At 39.9% G+C, this 20,918-nt stretch overlaps 2 protein-coding genes across 4 annotated transcripts in view; both read left to right on the forward strand.

The window, feature by feature from the left end:
* Positions 1 to 1,334: 1,334 nt before the first annotated feature.
* Positions 1,335 to 11,379, forward strand: sall3b (spalt-like transcription factor 3b). Its single transcript, XM_080862256.1, has 4 exons — positions 1,335 to 2,324; positions 6,210 to 9,161; positions 9,245 to 9,576; positions 10,507 to 11,379. Exons 1-4 carry the CDS (start codon positions 2,243 to 2,245, stop codon positions 10,897 to 10,899), a joined length of 3,759 nt encoding a protein of 1,252 aa, XP_080718382.1. The 5' UTR covers positions 1,335 to 2,242; the 3' UTR covers positions 10,900 to 11,379.
* An 846-nt stretch (positions 11,380 to 12,225) lies between these two features.
* Positions 12,226 to 20,918, forward strand: part of atp9b (ATPase phospholipid transporting 9B) — a 44,295-nt gene continuing 35,602 nt past the window's right edge. For 2 of the 3 annotated variants that reach the window (XM_080863263.1, XM_080863264.1), the window contains exons 1-2: positions 12,226 to 12,349; positions 20,632 to 20,805. In XM_080863263.1, the coding sequence (XP_080719389.1) occupies positions 12,270 to 12,349; positions 20,632 to 20,805 (254 nt within the window). In that variant the 5' untranslated portion in view covers positions 12,226 to 12,269. Of the gene's footprint in view, positions 12,350 to 12,784; positions 12,857 to 20,631; positions 20,806 to 20,918 lie in introns of all 3 variants that reach the window. The other variant, XM_080863265.1, reaches the window with a different exon arrangement.

Here is a 20,918-nt window from a genome sequence, read left to right on the forward strand (position 1 = left end):
TCCAAACCAAAACAAAGGTACTTTATGTTGTTTTCTTCTTTACCCATCCTTATATGCTATTGCTGTATTTTTGCAGTATTTACAGCTTTAAAAGTTATTTTTAGACTTCTCTTCATTAAATAGCCTGGAATACTACTGGTCAGTTGTTTTTCCAACAAAACCACTGAAAACAAAAATTCTACTGAAATCCTATGTAATAGCTTCATCCAGGATTCAGGACCTCTTTGTTTCTTAAATTAAGCCAGTGTTTGTATTGCAATCTAACACCACAACTCCACTTACTGCTGCCCCAAAATTAACTGGAGACTTCTTCTGCCCTGCTGAAAAAAAGCGAAGCAGTTTTAGCAGCATAGGTTGCCAAAATAGCATCATGAATAACTCCCAAGTGCCTTTTTTGTTTCATTATTAATTAAGTGATTTGTGTATTTTTAGTGTAATTGCTTACTTTCAGCACTTATTTATTAATGAATATAATTTATTTAAGTGGCTCAGCTGGATTACCTTTCCTCCTCATATTAAACAATATAAACTGATACATTTGTTTGTCTAACAGATGTTCACAATGATTAAAATCAAGTGGTGCTTCGGGCATAGAGTGGAGTCTGCACGGGTGGAGGCCAAGTTAGAATCTGGAAGAGATCATGGTCAAGTAGTTGCTAGTTTGATTTTGTGTGCTGACGCTGGTTACAAAGAATCAATATCGAATCAAGGAGGGTTGAGTTTCTAGATAAGCGTTCTCGGCCACTCTGGCTATTCATCATAAGTCTGTAGAAACCTGATAGGTCAGAAGAAATTATATTCGAGCAAGAGTGGGGCCTCCTTATCTCTCTATAGCAGGGGAATAGGAGACATGCCGATCAATACCAGGCTGTTGTGTAGTACTTGCAATTATCAACAGCTGATTCTGTCGTCCCCCAGCTGCATCTTTTAATACCACATAATTACAAGTTTGGGGACAATGTCTGGTGAAAGGGGATTACAGCTTTGCTGAAGTATGCTTCATTCTTCTCCCAGCTTTGAAATAGCTACAGTCTGTGGAAGGGTTTCAAACACATTTTATTATACACCTCATACTCTTGCATACTTTCTTTTTTAAAGGATTTTTTAATTTATCGATAACTGAGCTGGATTTAAGTTTAAACTCTGGTCTGTATTGGCTGCTATTATGTCAACCAACCGGTAAAACATATATACAAGCTACAAAAAAGGTGTATTCAGCCTAGTTTTATTTTCAAACTGAGCTCATCTGGGTTTATCTTATACACTTCCCTGATGCTCACTCGAGGGAGGATTTCTTCTCCGACACATTTTTCAGTCTATTATGGCGCCAAATTGTGGGAGGTCGTAACAAATGAAGCAAGGGCTCCAACACCTCCTGTGGTATCCTGGCAGTAGCCTATCGCAGGCGGCTGAAGGGCATCTAATGATGGACCGGAGGCGGAGGCAACAAGGAGAGCGCCGGTAGCTCGGATAAACCAGGGATCTCACTTCCGATAGTCACCAGTGCAAGATCGGATCTACGTACGACCTGAGTGAGATTTTTACGCACAAAGTTTGACTTTACGCACGTATCCAATCCTGCGAAATCTGATCTGTTAGGGAGTTACCTCTTCCGTCGCGTTGATTCTGGGCTTGAGGCAGTTTTAGGTGTTCAGCCTATTTTCTCTGAGGGTGCTCCTGCTAGTGTTACGCTTTTGCCGCGAGTGTGTGTGAGGGATTCAGCTGGGACATCGAGCCATCCACCTCCCGAGGAGTCAACTCAAAGTGGAATGTCTAAGCCAATCCAAGAGCTGAGAAAGGAAATAAAACAATCTTAGACTCAAACGGACTATCTAAAGATGCAGCATTTGACCACAGAGTTAAAACCAAGACCGTTCCAAAACGCTTAAGACTCTCAGGAGTTCAGATCGGACTAAACCATGTTGGCTGCTCGGAGATGTGCGTAAAATCAGCCGCACACCGGACAGGAAGTGAACTAATTATTATTAAACACCATCCCTCATTTCCATATCTACCGTGAGTTGGCTGGACGGCAGCCAATCACCCATCGAAAGGCAGCTAGAGTCGTAAAAGCATTATCCTTCCTCCATCATAATTACACTGACATGCGCAATCTGCACTCGGGCATCAACACCATCCTCCGATCTCTTATTTCACCGAACCCGCTCTCCACGAAGCGTCCCATTCGCTGCTTGTAGATGATTCGGCGAAAGGCAGCAGCGAGGCGCACAAACAGATCAACATGTCCCGGCGAAAGCAAGCCAAGCCGCAGCACCTCAAGTCAGATGAGGAGGCGATACAGACCGGACTGCTCTGCAATAATGGTAAGTGTCCGGGGAGCTTTGGACGACTTTTCAGGGGGGGTTTAGGCTGCTGCGTGAAGAAGAACTGTCGTCTTAGACGGTTTATTCAAAATGATTTATTCTGTTACAAAAAAAACTTTTTAGGCAATTTGTAAAATAAAATAGAATGCAAATTAATTTAAACAATTTTACTTACCATTTTCTGCGGAAACACACCTATTATTTTAGCATTATTTCTGTATCACACTGTTTAGCTTTCAAGTCTCATTAGGGAAACTTTTTAAAGATAAAATCCGAAAAAGTTCATGATTTGATCACAAGGAAGCTTTTTTCATTTAGTTTTAACTTTACTTTGACTCGTGCAGGTCGAGATTTAACAGCTGGAGAAGATGTTGACACAATATGGAGTAGCAACTGTAGACTGAAATCTTTTAACATTTTTCTTTATGAACCAAGTTCAATGTAATAGTTTATTTGCTTGGTGTTTAAATGTTGAAGAAACAGGACCTGCTGTGAAGGACTGCGCCGAAACAAAACCCCCACATGAAGCAAGAAACGCACGGAAATCTTATATTTTGTTTCACATTATGTTCATATTTTATTTTATTGTATTTTTTTAATTTGGGGGACAAAGTCCTCCTGCCAACTATTAAACTTTTAATGATAAACATTCATATTATAAATCAAATAGAAATAGTCTTAAAAGAAGCTTCTTAATAAAGTAAGACGTTTAAGTAAGTCAAGACCCTTTTTTAAATATATATGTATATTGATTTAAAGTTTTTAATTATAACATTAGGGAAGTCCATGAATAAAATAATGACTAGGGATTATCAGCGCATTTCATATCATTTGTAAACAGAACAAAATCATTAAAACATATGACCATCCCATGTTAGAGTACACTATAACTCTTATCTTGTATATTTTCAGTGTCAGGATTTAATCTGGTGTGCTTGCAGGAAATCCTCATTCAACCGTTTAATCAACAAAGAAGCTGAGCATTAAATTGTATCAGCATTAATATTTTAAGTGTAAATCAACCTTTAAACTGCTGGAAGAGGCCAAAATGTTTACTGAAATTTAACAGAATTTTAAAATTAATCTTTGGCCTCTCAATTTGGTGCAGAATCAGCTGAAATACTTTTACATTCCACCAGGGACGTAAATATAAATTCATCCAAATAATGCTGATGTAATATCATTCATTTGACTTATTTTAATTATGTTAATGTTGATGGAGGGTTTTTTATTATTGTTTGCATAACCCTGAAAAGTAAAAGGCCTGTAAATGAAAAAATCAGCTTCACTGGTGGAATCGCAATTTTTATCATCATTGCCGTTTTTGTTGCGTATTTTTCATTGAATTATATGTGACTTTGTTTTTATGCGTGGCTGTGAAAAGGTGTCGAGTGTGGAAGAGGCCCTCCTGACTCGGGCCCTCCCACCGCCCTCCAGCCAAGCAGGGGGCTCCGCCACTATGAGCTGGGCTTTGATTGAGCCTGCTGACTTAACCTTTGGCAGCATCACCCTGAGAGGGGCAAGTGGTCCATGTCTGGATCACAATACAATTAGTACATCTGAACCATTGACCTCTGCGACCCAGAGGTCGCGCAGAGAGTCACAGAAGCATTAATGCTGGGCTGCGAATCTGTTTGCTTTTCAGCTGCAGCTTCATGATTTTTTTCCCCCTCTCTCCTCTCATCGCCAAACCACACAAGAAACCAACATAAATCTGTTTACTGTTCCTGACATTATGGATTGAGTGAGGGTGACATTTTTAAATAAATTCCCATCACGTGTTATTACATTTGGAAATATATTTAAAGGTTTAAATCAAATCCGATCTTTTCTTTGTTTTCATTGGAAGTAAATCTTACAGAGAGCAGACAAAATCCTGTGCTAAAACAGTGGAAGTGTTTTCACTCCTGTGTTTGCTGAATCGCCCTGGTGATCCTCAGACCACCCACTTTGTGAGGCAAGGACTCTGATTATTTACCCATGACAAGTTTGACTTTCAAATAGATTTTTCTACTCTGCTCTGGTTACACTCTTACTTCTTAAACTGAAAAAAAGTCTGTAAAAAATTCTTTTTATAAAATCTCTGACGTGCCACATTTGGAGCTACATGTCTATAATAGGTTAGTGAACTAATTTCCTCCTTAATGCAGACATTGTTCTGTGTGTTTGCGTGAGGATTTGTTCAGTGTGTTCGTATAATTGTAAATATAACAGACGTCTCCGGCTGCTTTTAGCTCCAGCACACTGGGAGTAATTCTTTTAGGTGGTGAAATGTGATAATTGGAGTTTATTGATTTAAGTCGGAAACACAAACACACACGCGTGTGCACACACACACGAATTATGTGCACATATGGGGCCACACAGACACACGTTCGTGTCAAATTTAGCACAAACACACATCTTTCAATCTAAAATTATTTAAAATTCACATTTAGTTTGCTTAAGGAAAAAACGCTGACAGTCCCTGTGAACGTGTCTTTAACGTGTGATGCTTACAAGAATGGAAGTTTGTAAAGATACTCAGTTAACAAAATCCAATTACAGTCGTTCCTAATCCCTGAAAATATCCATCCGTCTAAATAGTCAGTTTTTAAAAATTGTTATCCTTAAATTAGTGTAGCAATACCCGGATATATGTGCAATAATTCAGTAGTGATTTCCCCAAAACTTCCCATCTGGCATTACTGTCTGTTTCCTAATGGGGCAAAACCTGAACAGATGCAACAGTGATCATAAAGTGTGAAATCCTGTCATAAGGAATGTCACATATCAGCTACTGAAACGGGGCAAAATGAAATGAAGATTTCAAAATAAAGAATTGTGCTAAAATATGAGAAAATACATCAGGAAAAGTCTGGAAACGAGGACGACAAGGCACGCTCTTACGTCCTGTTCACGTCAGGGTATTTTTTAGTATTTTTATTTTTATATGTATTTTGTATTTTTGGTATTTAGATGCATGAAATACAAAAATAAAAAAGAGATATGTGTTGCTGATGCAGATTCACAGATGTGTTCCTGAAGAAATTTGAGAAGACAATTAAATTTATCAGACCCTGAGAGCGAACACGATGTTTTAATAACAATCAGGGTATAACATGTGTTTCAGGTTGTGTAGATTATTAAATGTTACAACAGTTTTTTTAAGTTTAGGTTAATTCACTTCACTTTTTCCAAATAGAAATTTTGACAAATATGTGTTTTCACACACTCTTTACTTTTACTTTAATTTTACTTTAAGTGTGAGTTGAAAACTTCTGTCAGACACTTAAAAGCAGTCTTTTAGAGTCACGTCTCATTAAAAATGAACACACACTCCACAGCTGTAAACTTTGAAGTAGCTGAGCATGGTCTTTGGTTAAATGCAGTTTTTTATATTAAAAATAAACCTTAAAATGCCCCAAACCTTTCCTCCTGTGGTTCATAATTTGTTCTCACATACAAATGCACGTGTGTGCATAACGTTTACGGCACATATGCAGTTTAATCTAAATTTGTTTTAGATAATTCCTTGACAAACCGTCCCGTTTCAGCTTGACATGTTTGTTATCTTTGGACGCTGCAGGGTGTCTTGTGGATTTCAACGTTCAGTGGAGTTAAACAATGGTTGTCCGCACAACACGAGATTGGAAAGATGGACTCACCGCTGTGTGTGTGTGTGTGTGTGTGTGTGTGTGTGTGTGTGTGTGTGTGTGTGTGTGTGTGTGTGTGTGTGTGTGTGTGTGTGTGTGTGTGTGTGTGTGTGTGTGTGTGCACGCACGAGTGAGAGGGGGAAGGGACCATAGGTGAAAGGTGATATAGAGAAAATTCGTCCCACCGACGAAACATCGGGACATTCAGTGATCAGTTTCCCATTCTACTCTTGTTTTTTTTCCTTCTCAGGGATTTTGGCTGGCATGGAGCGAGAGAAGGCCAATGAAGACAGTGAGGAAACACACATCTGTGATAAATGCTGTGCTCAGTTCTTCACTTGGACCGAACTGTTAGAGCACCACAAAGTCTGCACTGAGGATCCCTTGGTGCTGATAGTGAAGGACAGCGAGGGGATGCCTGCACCGGAGGAATCTCCTGTCGGGCCGTCTCCAGTTCCCAGCGTAGCGTCCAGTGACTCATCTGCTGCAGAGTCCACGGATGCCGGCTTTGAGCTGGGAGAAACACTGGTGAATGACAATGACAGTCTGGATAATTTGGAGGAAGGGAGGGAGCGGGATGAAGCTATGGAGCTTGAACATTGCCCACAGGACAAATACACTACAACGCCTAGCCCCCATCCCCCGGATTCAGCTGAGTCCACTCCTTCCCAGATGTCTGCAGCTGCCAGCTACAGCATGCCGAGCACCAACGTGACACTTGAGATCCTTCACAGCACCAGGGTGGCTGTTGCCCAGTTTTCCCAGGGGATCAATAGCAGCGGTCCAGGAGGGAAGGCAGCTTCAGCAGCTATCCCGGTGATCCTGGAACACCTGCTAGCTCTGCAGCAACAACAGGTCCACCAGCTGCAGCTTATAGAGCAGATCTGCAGCCAGGTAGCTGTCATGAACAGACAACCAACACAAGCAGCATTAAACCCAGTCTCCAGGTCCCTGTCTTTGGCTCCTAACCCTTTCCCCTCACAAGGCATCATCCCTCCTCCCGTCCTGCCACTGTCAGGAACGATTCCCTCCGCCATTAACGGACAGGCGGCTGTTTCTTTGTCTTCTGTGCTTGAAAAGTCGCAAACCCTGCCCTCACAAACTATATGTGGACAGCCCACATTTAAGGATGTCACATGTACCTCAGCCTCCTCAGAAAACACGACCCCATCTCTCTCCAGCTGCAGCAGCAGCAGCATCTCCACGTTGCTGCCTCCTTACACAGGCTCACACACCAGCAGTGTTAGCAGTACTCAGACACTGAGCTCCTCCAGCCCCATTTCGCTGGCACAGAGCAGTCTACTCAGCTCTTCTTCTAGCCTGCCATTTCTACCTCAGAGCCCCCCCAGCAGCGTCATTTTTCCCAATCCCCTGGCTAGCATTGCCGCCACAGCTAATGCACTTGACCCTCTCGCAGCCTTGATGAAGCACAGGAAAGCGAAACTGCCTAATGTGTCCTTGTTCGAAACGAAGCCCAGCCCAGAGGAGCCCTTCTTCAAGCATAAATGCAGGTTCTGTGCCAAAGTGTTTGGCAGCGACAGTGCTCTGCAGATCCACCTGCGCTCCCATACAGGAGAGCGGCCCTTCAAATGCAACATCTGCGGCAACCGATTTTCTACAAAGGGGAACTTAAAGGTGCACTTTCAACGGCACAAAGAGAAGTATCCTCATATTCAGATGAACCCCTTCCCAGTGCCAGAATATCTGGATAATGTGCCAACAAGTTCTGGGATTCCCTATGGAATGTCCATCCCTCCAGAAAAACCTGTCTCCTCCTGGCTGGATAGCAAGCCGGTTGTAGCAACTCTGCCAGCCACTCTGGGTCTTCCGCTTTCCTCCACTATTACTAGTATCGGCGGCTCAAATGACCCTGTAAGTGTAACACCATCTGTTAAATCTTCCTATGAGCCAGCTCCTGGTGAATGTGTATCTGTGTCACCTAACCACAGAGGCAGCGAGGCTCGTTTCTCTCCCGTTTTAGAAGCCTCCAGTGTGCTGAAAACAGAGGGGGTGCACCTGCCCCAGAGCTGCACCAGTAATCTGAGACCCAACCTTGCCTCTGAAACAACCAGCACCACCATCCCATCTGTGACCACCACACCTGAACCCATCGCCTCAGCATCTCCTGCCTCCAACTCTCCTTCTCTCTCATTAAACTCAGACGAAATAAGACTCCCATCGTGTGGCCTCCTGGATTCTATGCAAACATCTGAGACCTCAAAGCTTCAGCAGCTGGTGGAGAATATTGACAAAAAGATTACAGATCCCAACCAGTGTGTCCTCTGTCACCGTGTCCTCAGCTGTCAGAGCGCGCTCAAGATGCACTATCGCATCCACACAGGCGAAAGACCCTTTAAATGCAAAGTGTGCGGCAGGGCTTTCACCACCAAAGGAAACCTGAAGACTCACATTGGCGTTCACCGAGAAACTCTCCCAGTGCAGGTGCAACACTCGTGTCCCATTTGTCAGAAGAAGTTCACCAATGCTGTTGTTCTTCAGCAGCATATCCGCATGCACATGGTTGGTCAGATTTCAGAGTCAGCCGCGGTGGACGGGCTGCAGGAGGTGGACAGCAACGTGTCTTTCAATGAGAACAACTTTGACAGCCTGAGCAGCAATGGCAATGACCTCATTGATGATATTTCAATGGAAGAGGATAATGAGGATGGTGAAGAGGAAGTGGAAAATATGGAGGAAGGCGCATATACATCTAAACCCTTAATCTCTGATTGTAATTCTCCCCCCAAGTCTTTAGCCATTGTGTCAAGTATAGCAGCTCTGGAGAGACAAATGAGAATGATTGACTCTGCTGTAAGCCTAAACCAGTCATTTGGTACAAAACCCCTAATTAATGGTTTTAAAGACAGCAGCCAGCTCAATATTGAAGGCGCTTTATCAGAGAAAAGGGTGGAGAACTGTAGTGAAAACAGCCCACATGTGTCCGAGTCCTCCTGTTCGCCTTGTGTATCAGCGTCTCCCTTTCAAAGCAACTCAGAAAGCATGACGATCAAATCACCGGCAGTTGACAACAGCAGGCCAGAATCCCAGGAGCCTTTGGCAGCCTCAGTGAAGAGAGAGCAATTTGAGTCTCCTGCCTCTGCACCAGCAGCTGCCCAAGAGCCGAGAGGAACACAGCCCGGCAAACTATGTGTGAAAGAGGAGATGCCTTACAGTATGTCATTCCAGCTGAGCAGAGAGAGAGGTAAGCTAAAAATGCCATGTAAATGTTTATTATAATAACCTTAAAAAACAGTTTAGTTTTGTAAAGATAACTTTATACTGCAGGTATTCCAAGCCTGATTACCAGCACTTCATCGGGCTTGATAAAAACTGAGGTGAATGGTCACAGTCAACTGAGCACCCCGATGGAAGGGCACCATCCTCCGTTTAGCATCCACATCACCCCAGCGTATCCGTCAGTTGGTAGCCCAGGTATGACCTCCCTGCTAGGCCCTGCGCCTCCTCGGCGAACCCCAAAGCAGCACAACTGCAATGTCTGTGGGAAGAACTTCTCCTCAGCCAGCGCCCTGCAGATCCACGAGCGGACTCACACCGGAGAGAAACCGTTTATCTGCTCGATCTGTGGTAGAGCTTTCACCACAAAAGGCAATCTGAAGGTAGATAAAAACTGATGTTTTTTCTGGTGTGTTGTGTTGTGTTGTGTTAGGACCTTATCAAGGAAAACTGTTCCCTATTGCTATTAAGTTTTAAAAAGTGCACAGTAGGTGAACCAGGACTCATTTTACTGTGGTGAATATTGGATAAGACAAGACTTCCTGCAAGACGGGAATCCTTTAGACCAAGAACCTGGTTTCAGTTTTAGAGAAACAAAGCATTCAGAGGATCTCTTGTTCAAATGTGTCTAAAAGTAAAACAGTCCATATTGAAAAACAGAGACAGATGAACTAAACGAAAACAGAACATTTACCAAGCATACATATTCTTCTCTACATGGTATCTTTGCTTATAAGAATCCATTAACGCGAATTAGGAAGCATATCGATGGAAGCTTAAATCATGCACCTTTCAAAATAAAAGACTGCTTAGACTATACAGGTTTCTGTAGGATTAAAACTTTGTTCATCATTTAGTGCAACATCATACTAACACTGACAAAATCTCTGCTATTCACCACTTGGATCTTAAAAATCATAACTGATTATTACTTTTACTTCTTAAATGTTAAGAAGTATCAAAAGTAATTCCCATTAGAATTCCTTAGAACCCCAGATTGCACCTTCATAATGTTTGTTTTTGTCCAAAAACAAACAAATATTTTACAGTATTGAATAATCAGAAAGGTTTCTGATTAATTATTAATCAACAAATCGATTCTGGATCAAACAATAAAAACTTGCTGTTCAAACTTTTATTTTGTCAGAGCCTAAAAATGACGTTTAAATAAATGTATTTGAACCATCAGGGTGTGTTTGAAAAAAATCAAAAGATCTAACATGAATAAACTGTCAGCTGTCCTATAGGTGATATATAACTATGTTTGTATTTTGAAAAAGATTACCACATAACACTTTAAATGCCATTTTCAGGTTCATATGGGAACTCACATGTGGAACAATGCACCGGCAAGGAGAGGCCGGCGGCTTTCTGTGGACAACCCCATGGCTTTGCTGGGTGGAGAGGCAGTGAAGTTTGGAGAGATGTTTCAGAAGGACCTGGCAGCTCGAGCCATGAATGTAGACCCAGGATTCTGGAACCGTTACGCGACAGCTATCACCAACAGCTTGGCCATGAAGAACAACGAGATCTCGGTGATCCAGAACAGAGGCATCCCTCAGCTTCACCCCCTCTCGGCAGGCATGGACAGAGTGAGCACCGCAGGAGGTCCAATTACCAGTCTAACCAAGACAGGCATCGACCTGGGAAACAACAGACATTTTTCTCTGCTGATTGATGACAGTAAAGAAATTGGAATCAATTGAAAAAAAGACAAACGTTGTGAAATTATGCAAGTTATTATGGACATTAAAATATTTGTAAAACACCTTGTTTGTTCTTATGTATTATATATAGACTTGAAAAAGAACTTTTTATGACTCAACAGAGAATAGTAGGTTATTCACATTTTGCTATTTTACTTTGCAGTCATTTGTGAATGTGTTTTTCTACACAGTAAAGAAGTTGTTCAACTCATACTGTAATTGACAATTCCTTAGATGTATGGTTGCTCTGAAGAAGGGAACATATGTCCGATAATCAATAATGCAAAGAGTCTGCTTTCTCCTCTGGACACCTGCCCGCTGCTGCTACAGTGAGAGCAAAGCACAAAATATGCTCGTGAACATCCACATCTATGAACTGAAAAGATACGTTGTCAGTGTTATGGTGAGAAATTGTCTTTCTTAAACAACAGTCGGACCGAATAAAAATCAGAACACACCACCTGTATGTTCAGATCTATACGTGACACTCCTTAGTTATTACAGCACCTTTTTTTTTTTGCTTAGAAATCACAGCCAAGAATAAGCTTTTTCATTTACTTTTATCTCTTTCAGCAAGGATTTTTTTTTGGCAAACAATAAAATGGCCCTCATAAACTAACAGCTTTAACAAATTGATTCTTTAGCTTGACTATATTTTATCATTTTAGTAGAACTGCAAAGCTACGTCTGAAGTTTTCAATTAAATCTAAAAACAACCATCAGTAATAATAATAATAATAATAATTGTAGTATTTAAACAGGTCAATGAGTTGTGTTATCTGTAATTATTTAAATCAAAGAAAATAACAGAAAAGTAAGTCAGCAGTCAACACTAGATTTCATAAAGGGAGACCATGTCAGCCAGTTTCAAATCAAAACTTTAGGAACAAAATAAAGGCGTATATTTTGTTAAGTAGTTTCTATAAATTCGGATTAGAACAGCTGCTTCTCAAATAATTTCAAAATCATATGCAAAATGCAAAATATACCACCTATTAAAGGTATCGTATCATCCTCCAAAGTCTTATTTTAGCGTAAGCTATATTTATTATTTCACTACACTGATTAAATCCGCGTGCAACCTTCGGTTACATCTTGAAAGCGCAGTTTTCGCATTGCTACATTCAGAAAAAGCCCACTTTGTTTATTTTTGTTTTTGTTTTTGTTTTTTTTGCACACACGCTGCGCAAAACAAGCGTTGCGTGAGATGAACCCCCCGCCCACCCAGTTTGTGCTCTCTAATCTTAAATTAGTGAAGCAATTTTTTCCTGGCTTGACATTCATCACTACGACATTTTTAAATGCCACGCGAATGCAGCACAAATCCCTACGCTTTTTGCGTGGCATCGCATAGGTACTGCCCAGCCAAGATGGCTGACAGCATCCCGTTAAATCCGGTGCGGAAGAACTCGAAGAGAATCCCGTATTACAACTCAGCCAGGCTTTCAAGGTATGGACGGGGTAGCTGAGCTGTTTTTTCTGTCTCGCACTAAAGCGACAGTCTTGTTGTCTGACACGTTTATGTGTTTTTGCTTTGCTTTTGCTTCCCGGGGCTCGGATCTGTGTACGGGGGTCGTGCTTGTTAGCTTGTTTTGCTAGTAGTGCTGTTGACAGCTCATTAGCGGTTTCTGCTTTGACAGCTGTTTGATTTTTATCACACCGCCCCAGGTAAAGCTAGAAACCTGCGCAATATGTGCTTTTGCTTTTTTACAAGTTCCATAATTCAGCCTGTCAGTGTAGCATATGTTAGTGATAGTTATCTGCTGTGTTCCCTCGGGCTTTTCATTTAAAGTCACATGATAGCTGTGCTGGCGTACTACGTCACATGATATATGAAGATAGTTACTTTCTGTAGTCGTGATTCACCATCTTGCTCATCTTTCAGAATGGAGGAAGATGAGCTAACACAGTCCTCAGGGTGAGGAATGGACAGGAAGCGAAGTAGGCGCATAACAAGGTACTTGTAGTTCAAGAGCATCCACAGCAAATAGCTTTGGGTCATGTTAACGTATAGGCAAGTGGCTAATTAAAGGTGGAAGGTAAAACCTCGACCCCTGCAGGGTTAGAATTTGGTGGCCAAGTTAAGATTTAAGTAGAAAATGTCCTAGTATGTTTCACGTCCACTTGTCTCCTTTGGTCACGGCAAAAATAATAAAAATTTCTCTTCTTCCTGTGGTGAAAAACATCTAGTGATCTTCTTTAGGATGACAATGCCTCCACCCATAGGGCACAAGGATTGGCTGGTTAGTTTAATGAGTATTAGAATGTTATAGTTTCAATAACACAAGATTACAACCTAGTTGAATTCCTATGGTAGATTTTTGAGTGCTGTACACCACTGTAATCAAGTAATCAAAACAGGGACTTGTATAAAAATCTAAAGCTAAACTAAAGGTTTTCTAGTAGTACATGATGGTTTAGCAGTTTAAGATGCCTTATGGGCTGAGAAACAGAGAGGTACTGCTTGCTAATACAAGACAGGTATGCCGTAGTGAAAAGACTGCTTTATCTTTATCTTATTTCTTTTTTTTTTTCTTTTCTTTTTTTTCTTTTTTTTTTTACACTAATAGGGACCACGTTTTACAAAAAACATCAAGTTGTGGTGGAAAGGATTAAAACTTAAGTGAAACCATAAATGGGTCAGTAAAGTGTTTACTGAGGGTACAGGTTAAGGGTACAGGTCAATTTATCATTCATCAAACAAAGTAAACAGAATTTTCCAGCCTTCTTTTTCAGTGAGCTTCAGTCATTGATGACAGACTGCCTAAATCAAAGTCTGAAACTTGTTGCTCCGAGGTGCCAACAGCAGCACTAACATTACAATGCAATAACAGTGACAAAACATTATATGTAGCAACACAGTTTAAATCAACTGTAAGCAAAAAAAAAAAGTGGCCTAGGTAGTGTTTTTAATGGGAATTTTAAGTCAAACTATAACATAAATGCTTTATCCTTTAGTTCAACAATAACTAAATCAAATAAACCATGCAACATCTCAGGAGCCTCCACAGTATTGAAATTAAAATATATTTTATACTTGGGGATGTTGTGTCTTGGGTCAGACTTATCAGCCAGTTGCTTAAAACCCTACTTTTCCACTAGCTCTTCCTGTCATATGAAGTGCAACTAGTGAGTGCTCCAGTGAGTCATTTGTTTACTTTTGGGTCACTCCTCACCAGCTGCTATTATCTCGTCTTTCATAGCCTGGTTTTACTGGATGGTGTGTTTTTTGCTTCAAGTGGAGAAACGAGTTTGTTTCCACCTTTAGCAGAGACAGTTTTCTTGCTTATTCTGCAAAGCATTGTGCTTTTTTTTTTTTTTTTTTTTTGGAGGCTGTTGAAGTAGTTCGTTTCTAAAATGTCGTCAGAGGCTGATATGTGGCTCTTGCTGTCAGAGATGTCTGGGCTACACTTGTTGTTGTTCGCACTAAGTATTGTAAACACCTGGCACAGCTCTATCCTTGATATCACATTAATGACACATTTTTATAATGTAAAAATATGTACCCCATATTATTGTGGAAGGTGGCACAACCTTAGAAGGATTGTATTGTCCCATGTGCACACATAAATCACAGACCTCAGCAACTGTAAAAGGTGTTTTGTAGTGGGTGGTAGTAATGTGCAATTCAACTGCAGTATATTAAAAGGCAAAAGTATTCAGTTTTATATACAAGGAGTGCAGAATTATTAGGCAAATGAGTATTTTGTCTACATCATCCTCTTCACGCATGTTGTCTTACTCCAAGCTGTATAGGCTCGAAAGCCTACTACCAATTAAGCATGTTAGGGGATGTGCATTTTCATTCAAAATAGTCAACAGGGTCGCAAGAAGCGTGTGGGAAAAACCAAGGCGCAAAATAACTGCCCATGAACTGAGAAAAGTCAAGCGTGCAGCTGCCAAGATGCCACTTGCCACCAGTTTGGCCATATTTCAGAGCTGCAACATCACTGGAGTGCCCAAAAGCACAAGGTGTGCAATACTCAGAGACATGGCCAAGGTAAGAAAGGCTGAAAGACGACCACCACTGAACAAGACACACAAACTGAAACGTCAAGACTGGGCCAAGAAATATCTCAAGGCTGGTTTTTCTAAGGTTTTATGGACTGATGAAATGAGAGTGAGTCTTGATGGGCCAGATGGATGGGCCCGTGGCTGGATTGGTAAAGGGCAGAGAGCTCCAGTCCGACTCAGACGCCAGCAAGGTGGAGGTGGAGTACTGGTTTGGGCTGGTATCATCAAAGATGAGCTTGTGGGGCCTTTTCGGGTTGAGGATGGAGTCAAGCTCAACTCCCAGTCCTACTGCCAGTTTCTGGAAGACACCTTCTTCAAGCAGTGGTACAGGAAGAAGTCTGCATCCTTCAAGAAAAACATGATTTTCATGCAGGACAATGCTCCATCACACGCGTCCAAGTACTCCACAGCGTGGCTGGCAAGAAAGGGTATAAAAGAAGAAAAACTAATGACATGGCCACCTTGTTCACCTGATCTGAACCCCATTGAGAACCTGTGGTCCATCATCAAATGTGAGATTTACAAGGAGGGAAAACAGTACACCTCTCTGAACAGTGTCTGGGAGGCTGTGGTTGCTGCTGCACGCAATGTTGATGGTGAACAGATCAAAACACTGACAGAATCCATGGATGGCAGGCTTTTGAGTGTCCTTGCAAAGAAAGGTGGCTATATTGGTCGCTGATTTGTTTTTGAATGTCAGAAATGTATATTTGTGACTGTGGAGATGTTATATTGGTTTCACTGGTAAAAATAAATAATTGAAATGGGTATATATTTGTTTTTTGTTAAGTTGCCTAATAATTATGCACAGTAATAGTCACCTGCACACACAGATATCCCCCTAAAATAGCTAAAACTAAAAACTACTTCCAAAAACATTCAGCTTTGATATTAATGAGTTTTTTGGGTTCATTGAGAACATGGTTGTTATTCAATAATAAAATTATTCCTCAAAAATACAACTTGCCTAATAATTCTGCACTCCCTGTAGTTGCAGTTCACAACAGTAATCTCCTCAAGGCATTTACATTCAAGGGTAAAAAACCATATGATATTACAAATAAAACCCCACCAATCAGATCCCTTATGGTTAACACTTGGCGACAGTAGGAAGGTAGAACTCCTTTTTAATAGGAACAGATATCCAGCAGAACCAGCAAGGGGCATCTATCTGCTGTGACTGACTCGAAGGGTGAGGGGATGGTACCTCACTGAAAGAAAAATGGTAGAGTTGTATCTAGCTTGCTTATTATGCCGATAAAATGGCTTGTATTCTGCCAGTGTAGCTCTGGCAGTTCATGTTAGACTGAGTCTATTTCTCTAAATTTGTCAGCACCAAGTCTAAAATAAAGAGCTTAGTTTCACTTGAAGTGCATCGAAGCAGAAACACCAGTGCACACCAGTGTAAAAACGCAAACGGCTATGTTGCCACGAGGGCAGGGATTCAGGACAGGACAATAAATCCCACTTTGTTTCTAAGACCTGTAAGTTGTGTCTAATTTTACTATATCTCCTACTATGGCTAAAAGTACATTTAAACTTGGACTTCCTGGGAAAATCCTCTGCCACGCTGAACTCGTTTCTCATGATAGTGATGAAATTAATGTGGCAGTTTATTGATCTCTGTAGAGGAATGATGAGAGCTGATTTTCTCAAACTGTTCCAAAGCATTTGTCCTGAAGCTGATGGAGAATGCTTTCCCACTGACACTCTGAGCAACTGTTGGCAACACCGTCAACGCTGCACCGGAGAGGCAGAAAACATTTTTACAAAGCAGCCCACGTTTCCCACAGGCTTGAGTTATTATGTAATCAGATGTGGGTGTTCCATCGCAAGAAACACTGGCTAATAATCCACTTTTTTTTTTTTTTTTTAGCAAGTTCGAATGGTGTGTAAACATATCGCACATTTTGGTAACAGTGAAACATTTCTCAGATCATATGACTCAAAGCTTTGAGCACAATATTTACAGTTTAACACTACTACCTTTATGTTTATAGATCTGTCTAAAACAGTCTTTTTTTTCTTATCCTCTTTAACAGTTCATCTCCCTGCATATTGTCATTCAATCAGTGTTTGTTTAGTTATAACTTGAGAAATCTGTGTATCTGTATCGACTGTTCTGCTCATCAGGTTCAGACTTGGCATAGCTGGGTCTTTGGCTATGAAGGGAAGGATTTGGGGTATGTGACCAATGCAAGTGTCCTTGGATGCAGTGCTCTAAAAAAAACAAAAAAAACACTGCTTACTCTGAAGGTGGTGATGCTATGCACAGGATGTGTGCTGATTGAAAGATTTGCTTGAACAAACAATGGATTGACAGCAGAGTTCACCATGAAGGGGAAAAAGTGTGAAAAGAATCAAAGGTCAAAAATAAAGAAGTACAAATGGTGTTTGGAGTGAACTGTTCTGGTGGTTTTGAACATTTGGTTTCTTTGTATGTTTTCACTTCTGTAATCAAAAGAAACACCCAAAACAAACAAAAAGTAGCCAGTAGTAGTTGTATTTTTGACATAACCATTGATGACAACACACTGATGCAACATGCGGATACTAGTCTGCAAAGCTCTGTGTAGGATCAATACACAACCTTTACAAGACACTGAAGTGCAGTGCTGAGTGTGTGAAGTCATTTGAATGAACAGGTCTTACTTTTGTTTCTCACTAGAAGTTGTTCTTGAATGTCAGTATTTCCCCTACAGTGACAGCAGCCATGTGTTTGACTGTGCTTGTGAAGATATTGAATGAAAATCTTGCATTCCCAAGTCTCAGAACCTTAATTTTGGACATGACAACTAAATGCCAAAATCCTGACTTAAATCTTAAATTTTAACCCTAAAAAAAACTCTTTTCTTAGGTTTGTTCTTTCTGATAGTAATAAACTCAAACGGGTTCTTGCAAATACAGCTGAACATAAATGTATTTAGTTTAGTGCCTCATGCTATAAAAAGGCTCCTGAGATCATGCTGCAAATCCAGGACATTTGTTGGTGTTACAGTTTATCAAACTTCTTTAGGGATTTAATCCATCCATCAGCAGGCCTGCAATACTAAATACCTTCACTCACTTATGTTATTTTAATAAGCAGTTTATATTTTCAATAGCCGTAATCACTCAAACACATTTGGTATGTGTATGCATGTAACTGGACTTTTAAAATAATAACTTAGTGTGTGTGTGTTTGTTTGTGTTTTTAGTGGACATCTATAAATTGTTGCTACAAAAATGAACTGGGTTACACTCTTATATGACAATTAAAAATTAATTGCTTGCAGCTGAACTTCATTACTATATAGAGACAGAGTTATTTAGCTTACCTTCATTTAACAGAAAGAGTAGGATACTCGTTTTGGTGTTTAAAAAAAGTAAATGCCATATTCATGAACCCCCCTGTTGTAGTCCCTTAGAATAAATGGCACCTCCTTTTGATGCTCAAAGTGCCAAAAGAAAACTTTGAACAACTCAGGAGAACTTTCTTCTCATTATGACTCAGTTATTTGAAAATGATCAGGATGTTGTATGAGGAACTTTATTTTTTGTACCAAACTATATGTGATAAGCACTTTGCTGTGCAGAAATATGGGTGTATCATGACAGGATATAAGCATGAACAGATTCCTGTTTGGCTAAGTTACAGCATTTGTTACCGGCATGTTTCTCTTGGCTCAGATGTTGTTGGACTTACAAAAAAAAGCGCTGCAATTTTTTTTTTTTTTTTTTTTTTTTTTTTTTTTTTTTTTTTTTTTGTTCAAAATCTCATATAAATGAAACAAACTTTAAGATTAGTTCTACCAAATTTTATTTGACAGAAAATACTTTTTTTTTTTTTTTTTTTTAAATGATAAATAAAGAAACAAATACTATAAGCATGTGGGGGGGGGGGGGGGAATGGTCTGGACTGTGATCTGTCCAAACTGTGATTTTTAGAAGTGAGGAACCAAAACAAATACATTAACTGGTAGTAGTTGCTACACAAGAAATAATTATAACAAATATTTGTTTTATGATTTGTATGATGAATTTTACTCTTGTAAAATTTCTATTTCTATTTGTGGTGAGGCTGAATTGTGTTAATAGGGTTGTATTTTATGGAAAACACCATCATCATAGAGGGTGTTGATTTTGTGGAGACAATGAAGTGAATGTATAAACCAGCCAAGCCTGGTGGTGCACACCTTCTTCCCTTGTTCAGAAACAGAGCTTTGGGAGTTTCTGTTTATATGGGTTATAAATAGGTAACAGGTTGTTTTGTAGCAGAAAGTCCTACAAGTGGCATTATCTCCGGTCCTTCAACTAAAGTTGCAGACGCTCTCAGCTCAAACAAAGTCTGGCTACAGCAGGCGTCTAAATGTTTTACTGCTGGGGAGGGCCGCATCTGTGAGTTTGGACCTTAAGCTCTTAATCCTGCTCATGCTACGTTTGCTTGCGCGCATGTCCACGTTTATTTATTTATTTTCAATAAAGGACACTCTTGTACAGTGGAGTGACCTTTCAGTCTGCTTATATTGTATTTTTTTTTCTGAATGTATTTGATAAAAATAAGTTCTGGTTTCTAAAATGAGATTTGAAGTTTAATTTAAAAAAAATCTAAGCAAAACACAAACCTCCCCAAATGTTAAAATTGAATGATGTTAAATTTGAATTAATTCAGATTTGTTTGTTAGGTTTTTTTTTTGTTGTTTTTTTTTGTTGTTTTTTTTTTTAGTACAGTAAATTTTATTTACTCAGAACATCCACCTCAGTATAATACATGGAAGATCAGTACTTGTATGTGACATTGATCAGAAAAATGTTATTAATCTTTTCAGCTTTATTTTGCCTGTTGCTGATATGAGACTCTGAATCTTTTACTGCTATATTTAATTGGCATCCTCATTTTCATCACGTAATCTGGCAACGTCACTATAAATATTATTGAGGTCATTGCAGGGTTGACGTGACCACAATGTGTTTTTTGTTTTTTTTTCTTATAAGAATCTAGACATTTATTAGAGAGCGTCTCATGAATAAGGTAGTATATCTTCTCAACGGTGTTTTTAGTGTTTATTATGTGAAAGTGCTGTTGGCTCTGCCCTTCTAACTAGCTTTAATCTTGGCTTTTCTCACTGAATCTTGCACATCTTGTACTTTGAAGTGCTTTTTTAGTATTTATTTATTTTTTTACCTTGAGATTTCCTTAAGTATAAAGTTGGTCATAGATGCTGTTACTTGTTCACACTGCATATATATATTGTTTTTGCGATTTAAGATTAAAAAGGTTGAGTTTAATGTAATGAATAGAGTACTTTTTTCTTTTTTTAAACTAGTAAAGTGAACTTTGACAGTTTTTTTTTCAAAATTTATTTATTTTTAGTACAGTCTCAGCAGAGAATGTGAATACTTAAGACCTTTATTCATTTGTGTTTTTGGACACAATCTGAACACAAGTTTTTTTTTTTTTTTGCCACTCACGTCAGGGACCACAGATTGAGTTGTACACATCAGACTTCATGTGCAGTGGTTGGCACAGTTATGAGATGCTGAATTTTACAACTAAAACAAATGAAAACACTGTTACAAAAAGGAATGAAGCACAAGAGTTGCTTTATCGTGTTGTCATAATTTTATATTTAAATTGTTTATCCATTTCAGCATGTTTCTAAAATTGTTCTCCAACACACATACTTACCCTCGTTCAAAGTAACTGAGTCTTCCTAACACAGCTTACTGTTCTTTCAGATACTCTTTAGAAGATGAGCCCTCTAACTTGGATGAAATGCCCCTGATGATGTCGGAGGAAGGCTTTGAGAATGACGAGAGCGACTACCAGACTCTACCCCGGGCCAGAGTCAATCAGAGACAGAGTGGCCTCGCCTGGTTCCTCCTGGGAGGATGGAAAGTCCTGTGTGGGAGGTACCTCTGCACCATTGTTGTTAATATGTTGATTTAATGATTTTTTTATAGTGACGGTTTAGGCAAAATATTGATAGTTTACATTTTGGGTTTATGTATCTGGGTGTTTTCTG

The sequence above is a fragment of the Rhamphochromis sp. 'chilingali' genome, assembly GCF_963969265.1.
Source record: "Rhamphochromis sp. 'chilingali' genome assembly, chromosome: 17".
NCBI classification, from domain to species: Eukaryota; Metazoa; Chordata; class Actinopteri; order Cichliformes; family Cichlidae; genus Rhamphochromis; species Rhamphochromis sp. 'chilingali'.